Source organism: Haliaeetus leucocephalus, unplaced genomic scaffold (assembly GCF_000737465.1).
Source record: "Haliaeetus leucocephalus isolate CR32 unplaced genomic scaffold, Haliaeetus_leucocephalus-4.0 Scaffold339, whole genome shotgun sequence".
NCBI classification, from domain to species: domain Eukaryota; kingdom Metazoa; phylum Chordata; class Aves; order Accipitriformes; family Accipitridae; genus Haliaeetus; species Haliaeetus leucocephalus.
In genome coordinates, this window is record NW_010972775.1 from 22,499,154 (window position 1) to 22,507,555 (window position 8,402).

Sequence of the window (8,402 nt, forward strand, 5' to 3'; positions counted from 1 at the left end):
TCACAGGGATGCAGCTCGCGTTGCAGGAGCTCAGCTCCATCACCTGAGGCTGGAGAAGTGGTGAGCGGGACCCCATGAGAACCGGGCCGATGCTGGAGCTCACCCCCCTGCCTGATGCTCTTTTTGGGCTGCGTTCGTGGGGAATTGGCCCTTCTGCCTCTGCCACCAGTCTGGCCCTTTCTGCACAATGCCTGTGCTCAGCAGCGCAGGCACTGATGGCCAGGACCCTGGGAGGACTTCTTGGGGAGGCATGGCTGAGCAGACCTGCCATTCAGATCCAAGGTAGGGCGGCTCAGCCCATTCCCAGCATGTTTACTTGGCTGGGAGAAGTGGATACACCTCTCCGCGCCAAGACATCGGGTGGGCGAGAGTGCTCCGACTTCCCAGCAAACCGCTCCTGTTAAAGGCCGGGATGCTCTCTCAGGTGGTGATGGTGGGATGGGTGTTCGCCAGTGCCGTGGACCACCATGCGGCTGGGATGCTGCGGCCCTACTCCGATACGGGAGGGATTTGGTGCTGTCCCCTAAGCACCTGAAAAAGTCCAGCATGGAACTGCATTGTGCAATTGTGAGGGCTGGCTGGTGCAAAGCCAGGGGAGACTCCCCTGCCACGACCCTGGCTTTAAAGCGTTAAGTAAGTCAGAAAGACTATTTTTCCCTTTTGTTCAGACACCTCCTCCCTAGCTAGCTCTAGTTAACATACCATACATCTTGCAGCTACTGTTGGTCAGGAATTTATTTGAAGTACATCTACATTAGAAAAACTAGATTTTTTTTTTTTTCTTCAAATCACTCTTAAAATATCAAAACTTATAAACTTTCCTTTGCTGCATGGAGGTTGTTCATGTGCAGGGTATAAAATGCCCATGGCTCGGGGATATAGATCACGCCAGGGTACTTCTTCCTGAGAATTTTGTCATTCCACAGCCAAACCACCCAAACAGCAATGAGGACCAGTGTTATGATGAAGGAGTAGAACAGAAAAAGCCCATTGCTGTCCAGGACAAGTCCTTTGCGTTTCTGGTGCATCACTAAAGCCATCATGGCAAAGAAAGTGAAAATGTAGAGGATGAAAATCTGACCCTCTGTCACGAGATACCTACAAAGCAAAAACAACTGTTAGTGCCCCCTGGGAGAAAGCATTGAGCGACAGCAGCCCCCAGCACTTCCAGCTTTACCTGGGGTGAACATCTCCCCCTTCTCCCTACTCTACATCCAGACAGATGAAGCTGTGCTGCTTTCTACTGCCAGCTTTTAAGCTGTTACTTGTTTTCACGTTTCTTACCACTAATTTAACAACTGAGCTATGGGCTTCATTAAGAGAATGGGTAAAGAAATGCATGCCCAGTCTGGGATTTGAAAGGGGATTTGTGAATGGGATGCTTAAAGGCAGAACCAAAGCCAGACTGTGGCTCCCACCTGTGGATGTTGTGCTTATTTAGTCCAAAAATCCACTGCTCCCCCTGTGCTGTATCTGGCAGTGGCCAGTCCTGAACGGGTGTTAGCAGGGGGAAGAAGGAATTACACTCCCTTGTTCTTAAATCGCTAGCACACAAACTGCACAGATTCATGCTGATATATTTAAAGGAAGTGCAATGGGGTAACTGGGAACTGACCAAATCATCTTGATGATTTTGACTATCAAAAATTAATTTACTGTACAAAACCAGTCTCAGCAGGGGGCAAAGCCACAGGCAAGAGAGAACATCATCTCTGAGGATGAATGAAAAGTTGTTTGGCTGCCATCAGGGAAACCGTTTGGGAAGATGAGGCTAATGAAAATGGGAAATAAATAAGACCTCTCTCAAAAGGCTATTTGGACCCGCAGGGTGAGCTGAGGAGGCAGCATCCGAGCATCACACAGGCGGCCTGGGCTCTCTGTAAAACGCCTGGACAACTGCTAAGAGCATCCCCACTGCCACCAACAAGCTGAGACCTGGCGGATGGGCTGCAAGCACTGGGTGACCATCCCACCCAAAATCATTGAGGAACTGTCTAACAGCACAGTGAGCGGCAGCCTTTGGCGGGGGGGCAGAACGGCAAGTACCATGGAGGCTGGAAGCCGGAGCTCCAGCAGTAACAATATGACTGACTGTGGTTGAAAAAAACACCCTGAGCAGGGACAGGAGTGCTGAGGGGTGACCCTGAAGTTGTCCCAGCTTGCAAAGGCTAAAGCACCTACAAATTTCAACACGATTTGATTTGATTTGATTTTCCAGACCTGCAGAGCAGAAGCTACAGCAAGTTCTGCCCTGGAAAATGGAGAACTCCTGCCTGCATGCTGTGGGGCTGCCTGCATTACTCCCTCTTCATCCCTCACCCATGCAGAGGGGGCAGAAGCCACTTACCAGTAATAAAGGCTGCTGGGCCCCATCAGAAGCAAGGCAGCCACTGGCATCCTGCTCTCCTCTTCAACAGGGGTGAAGCAGCCGGTGAAATATATAAACAGTATCAGGAAAAAAGGGATATACCTACAAACATAAACAACTCCAATTGGTGGTGTGACACTGGAAGGTGTTTCAGCCACCCCCCCAAATCCAAACTGTGCACACAACCAATTCCTATGCTGAGTCCATGAATTAATTTGGTGAAGGAGCAGAAGCAGAGGCCACGCAGCCTGCTCTGACCACATGTGCTTAGGCAGGTGAAACAGCAGGTAACTGGGGTGTGGAGTCCTGTGGTGCCAGTCAGGGCATCGCCTCTCTGCCAGCATCACAGCTTTTGCTACAAGATTACTGCTCTGTCCATATGACAGACGAAGGGCTGGCGGTGCCTGGTGCAGGGCTATTGTATGTCCTGGCTGCACCGAGTGCTCCTGCAGATGACTTCTGGGGCTCTGGCAGGAAAAGCCCAAGTTTGCTGATTAGGTCAAATGCTGGGCTCAAGTGCTCCATCAAACAATTGCATCCGTTACACTCTCAGACTCTAAGAGGCTGTGTAAGAGTGTTGTGTTAAAAGCTGAACTGCAGGAAAGCAGTACGTGGACCAGGATTTCAAGAACCTAACAGAGCCCTTTTTTATTTAAAAGGACGGGATTTGCTTGCTTCACAGCGCTCAAGGAACAGTAAATAAACTGGGAAAGCCTGATGGGGAAGAGATTTCCCTCTGCTCTGAGCAATCTCAGGATTATCTGGCAGCAGATAAAGGGCCAGACAGTCCTTCCTGGGGTCTTTGGTGCAGGCAGAGCAGCAGGACATAGGACACGTCTACAGCGCCTGGTGCTGCTCATGTGGGCGGGAGGGTGCTGATGGGACCTGCCACAGCCTGCAGGCCCTACCAGCATTACCTGCCCCTGGGTCAGCAAATGCAGCCATGCTGGATGAAACATGCTGTCCAGCTGGAACAAGCATTTCTAGAATTGGCTTGGGGCAATAGTGCTGAAATCAGACCCTAACTGAGCTCCCTGGATCACCACGGTCAAACGGTCTCTGTTACTGGGTGGCACTAGTCTCGCCATGTGAGCAACCCTTCCCTCTTGCTGGAGGGTCACTGAACAGATGCACAGCAAAGGAGGGGAGCGAGCAAAGGGCTAGAGAGACTGGGCAGAGTCGGGTTGTTTTGGGTTCAACCTCCAGAGGAGCAAAAACGTGGGTGGTGACAGTCAAGGAGTCTGCGGAGCCCTCAGACCTGTGCTGTAACCTGTCTCTTTATCTGGGTATCCTGTGGAAGGTGGCTGAGGGGTGAGACCTGACAAGCCGTTCTTCTGGCCCCTATGGCCGTCAAACAACTGCTACATCCTAGAAATATCACTGAGACGGAGACAAAACTAGGGGGAATGGGTGATTTTCTAAGGGAGAGATCCACTGTAATCACACTGGCTATGAGAACATTATCCTCAGCCAGCTCTCATCAGCTGCATTTTATTTTTTTACGTATTAAGCTACGATCAGATCAGATCTGCCCTTCCTTGTATTACGTTCTGAAGCCACTAGATAGACTGTAAATTGCTTACCACATTGAATGACCTAAATATTCATCATAGTAGTACAGCAGCTCAAAGGAATCAATCTGTAATGTACCAAAAAGAGATTTAAAAGGGCAGAGGGAACTGGATGCTATTGAACAAGAACAAGCAATTAATATATTTTTTAAGTGCTTATATAAAATGCAGCCTCTTTACCAGTGTCTCTGGCTTCAGGTTCTTGATGATGGGATTCTCTCTTACAGACAGATGGTGCTGGTAGCCACTGAAAATCAGGCGATGGTTTACGGAGTCTCCAACTAGGTGGATGCTGGCTCCCATGACAAACATGATGATGCTGACATAGACCATTGATCTTGGTAAGGTTTTGGGGGATCTCTCGATGAGCTAAAAAAACATAGAGATGTGTTGAACAGTGAGAAGGTACCAGCAGAGATACATGACAAGTTCTGCCCTCTTCGACTTCACGGTGCTTTGCAGAAAATCATCAAAAAACCAAGCAAGAGGCCTGCAGAAAGCTGCAGGTGTAGCAGGGAAACAGTTGTCCCCCTCGGGAAAGCGGTGCAACCGCACCAGAACGAGCTTCCCTGATTGCAGCTACTTTCCCTAAATGCATCTCCTCAGACACATTTGCATCAGCCTACATGGCTTTCAGGCTTGAATACACACTTTATCCCTGTTTGCAACAAGAAAACCACATTTTTTGCCCTTGTTAAACCTTTCTGCAAAGCAGCACCCATAACCTGAGTCAACGCTTAGACCGAATCAGTGATCCAGTACTTCTAATACAGCACTTGAAGTAATTTCTTCACCAGATGTGATCAAAACCGATTAATGAGAAACAAAAAAGCAACTGCTTTCTCTAGTTGCTCTGCTGAGTGGATCTGCAAGGCTGGCTGTGCCCTCCAGTGGCAGGGAAAGCCTCCAGCAGCACTCCAGCTGAGCACATGCACTTCACTCCCTGGCTAAGAGACACTTGCTCCTTTCTAATTCTCTGCTGGATGATTTTCAAAGGCCTCTTGTTGAACTGTTTGGGGTTTTTAGTTCCTTCCTAATGGAATTGGACTCACCTCTCTGTGTATTTGCTTCTAAAGAGGAAGCTGCGTTTAAACCCATATCTAGGAATACCTAATTGCTAGCAAAACCAGTTGAGGCAACCTTTTGAACAGCAGCTTTAGCGATGAGCTCTCCCTGTACCATCTCATGGTCTGCTTAGGTCTGGGTGGAGGCAGGCACGTGAGGCCGGCAGGGAGCCCGATGTTCCTCAGAGCCCGGGGTGAGCTCCTGCAAGCCTAGCTGGGGATGAGGAGCAGGAGCTTCTCTCCAGAAAGGAGCTCCCCACTCAGCTTGCAAAGCAGGGAAGACCTCAGAAGATGTAAATCCTAGCTCCAGCAGTTCAGGCTTTGGAGGGGACGCCAAGCCGGCCTCGGGAACCATGGGTCAGGGGGGACGCATCAGCCCAGCCTGAGGATCAGCTGGGCCACCTTCGCCTCCTATCTCCCTGCTGCCAAATCAGCTTTGCAGCCCTTCATAAACAGTGAAAAGCTCCTTATTTGTGTTTCATTTTGAGGCTTAACTTTCCCTTTCTCTGTATCTGCTGTATGTATGTCAGAGGAGTCAGAGAGGACAAGAAGAGCAAAAGGTCCAGGAGAGCTCTTGTCTGATGGAAAAAGACAGTGGGACATGTCCCTTGAGGGGACACTGGGCAAAAGAAATGCATCCTGAATAACAAATGGGTTTTTTCTGTGGACCAACCCTTCATGCTGTGCTGCCAGGGAAGTCCAAGATAGAAAATTTTAACCTGATGAGTACCCAGCCTGCAGAAATTGGCTGTGTCAGACTGTGATGGGTCAGACTGAGCTTCAGAGCTTTCACATCACCCAAAGGACTTCGATCCTGAATATTCCTTTTTGGCCATACCGGCATTTAAAATCTCCCAGACAGACTCAGGAGAGAGAGAATCATTTACATCTTAGGACATAATTCAATTTCTAGCTAATGAAGGTTAAAATATATTTATAATTGCTTTCTCATATCTTCTGGCTGCTAAGTATTTAATATAAGAAGATTTCTAATGATATGACAGTCTTTAACCTCATAAATGGTTTATACGATCCAGTGGCTGGCAGCTGAAGCAAGATAAATTCAAGCTAAACATACAATTCTAATGTCGAAGAGCAAGTGTAATTAAGCTCTGAACAATTCAGAAAATCTACTATAGTTCCAGCTGTCTCATAAAATCTTTTAAGTCATGGATGGATGTTGTCTAAAAATACGCTTTGGCTCAGCCAGGGAGAAGGGCTCTGACTCCTCCTGAATCCGGAGTTCCCAGGGAAAGTGATTTGCTTTGTATATGCAGGAAATTGAGTTGCATTAAGATGGTCACTGCGTTGCTCTTTAAAAGGTGGCATCACAAATTCTTTCTGAAGTGGCAAACCTCTAACGTACAGTAGGGCCAGCTCACTTGCAGGAGTTTGTGAATAACTAACATTTGTTCACCAAGTTCCTAACAAACTCTCAGCCTGTTTTTACATGAGTAATATTAAAAAAAAATGCAACACCTGCACCTCAAGGTTTACCTTTAGCAGAAGAAATGGTGTGATAACATTGTAAGCCATGTGGAAATAATCTCCAGCACTTGGTTTATTTAGAGGAAACCACTCCAAAGGTAGGATTATCTGAGGAGGGGGGAATAAAAAGCACATCAGTATATCCTCACCACCCAGCTCGCGATTACAGCCCCATCACTGGCTGAAAGGCAGGGAGAGAGAAAATTCTTGCTTTGGACTGCTGCTGCTTTCTAATCGTCAGCTTGACTTCATGTAGCTGTTAGTAACGAAGTTGGGCAGCTCTTCTTGCAGTAAGCATCCCTAAAAGCACAATCTGGAACTAAGTGCTAAACGCACAGGATATTTACATCTCAGCCATTCACTCCTGCAGTGCTGCCCAAAGACAATGCCGTGAAGTTGTGTGGCTGAGTGAGCAAGCAAGGCATTCGGGGTCCTGCAGCAGTGGATCTCCGTTAACCCTCTGCCACATGCAGATGCCAGCAATGAAAAATTACATTTGAGGGCAGTGGCCACTTCTGCCCTGCACGATCTGGAGACCAGGAGTCCCAAGCTCCGGAGATACAGGCAAGGTATGGGAAAGAGCAGCAGGAACCTCTCCAGGTAACTTTTGTTATGAAAATACCAAGTTGAGGGACAGATGACTTGCAACAAGTTTCCCAGATACCTTCCCTGTGACTGGAGCAACACGCTTGGTACCAGTTATACCAGTACACCACAGTGGTCCTCGTCTCAAGGACAGCTCCTCAAGGGAGTCCCTTTGGTGTAGAAAACAGCCCATGGGTCTACAGGGGACCACCACGGCTCTGCCTCCCTGTCCTCCACCCCAAATATGTCGACCGCAAGCAAAACAGCGTGCCTGCCTCTGCCACACTCACCATCGCAATGGGACGCCCAAAGTCCAGCACCCAGTTCTGCAGAGTGAAGTAGAACCACAGATCAAAATGAAATGGGGAGGTCTTGAAGGTGTCCTCGTTCTTGCCTGCTCCATGCCTAGAGATGATGGAAGTGACAGTGTCAGCCTTAAGTCATATAACAGGTTTCCGAGGAGGCAGGGAGCAGACTCTAGGTCTGCATCCCCACAAAAAACCTGTATCTCCCTGGCTGCCAGTGCATCTCTGGGCTTTGGGATCTGTGGAATAACAACAAGGCTGAGAGGCCAAAATGAGGAGGACGCAGTACAGAAAGACAAAGCATTGTTAATAAAAACTGGCATGTCCCTGAAAGGAGGCTCTTCCTGGCTGAGAAGTGAGCACAAAAGCAGCATGAAAAGCTTAAGTGCTGAATTAAGTGCAACTATTTTTAACTTTTGCATGACAAAGCAAAATTCAACTCCCATGGCACTTCTGCTGAACGCTAAAAATGCATTGATGCCTGGTGGTACTCAACCACAGGGATGCTCTGGACGCACTATCACCTTCATCTTCCACTCTGAAGATCCTCCTCCTCTGCCTTTGCAGAGCAAGGCCTGATCCAACCCCGCTGAACTCCTTCCATCAAAGAACCCTCCAGCACCACCAGACCTTCACCTCCCTATGGGAAAAGTGGACGAATCGCTCTTCTGTGGTGCTGAGACCAGAACGGCATCAGCCGGATCAGCCACGAGCTCGTGCTACCCGAGCCCGTGGTCCAAACCCGACGGATGGAGGAGGAGCATGGTTGTACCCTGAACAAGTCGGGGTGCCCTGGATGAGCCAGGAGAGTTGCAGCTCCCTGGAAGAGGCCATCAAACCCTGGACCAGCCGGGATAACCCAGGTAAGCCAGGATGCCCCCGGACAAGGCTGTGGGGCCGAGTGGGGGAACCCTACACGAGTCTGGGGGACTCCGACCCTCCGGGATACTCTGGACAACAGCAGCATCCCGGACGGGGTGCCGGTACCCAGGATGGGGCAGGGGATGAGCTGGGGGGGCTG

General features: G+C 49.2%; 1 protein-coding gene across 1 annotated transcript in view; it reads right to left on the bottom strand.

Moving 5' to 3' along the window:
* Positions 1 to 732: 732 nt before the first annotated feature.
* CLN6 (ceroid-lipofuscinosis, neuronal 6, late infantile, variant) overlaps positions 733 to 8,402 on the bottom strand; it is an 8,245-nt gene continuing 575 nt past the window's right edge. The window contains exons 2-7 of the mRNA XM_010572319.1: positions 7,367 to 7,510; positions 6,501 to 6,599; positions 4,120 to 4,308; positions 3,952 to 4,007; positions 2,348 to 2,470; positions 733 to 1,098 (exon numbers count right to left, since the gene is read on the bottom strand). Of these exons, the coding sequence (XP_010570621.1) occupies positions 810 to 1,098; positions 2,348 to 2,470; positions 3,952 to 4,007; positions 4,120 to 4,308; positions 6,501 to 6,599; positions 7,367 to 7,510 (900 nt within the window). The 3' untranslated portion in view covers positions 733 to 809. The remainder of the gene's footprint in view (positions 1,099 to 2,347; positions 2,471 to 3,951; positions 4,008 to 4,119; positions 4,309 to 6,500; positions 6,600 to 7,366; positions 7,511 to 8,402) is intronic.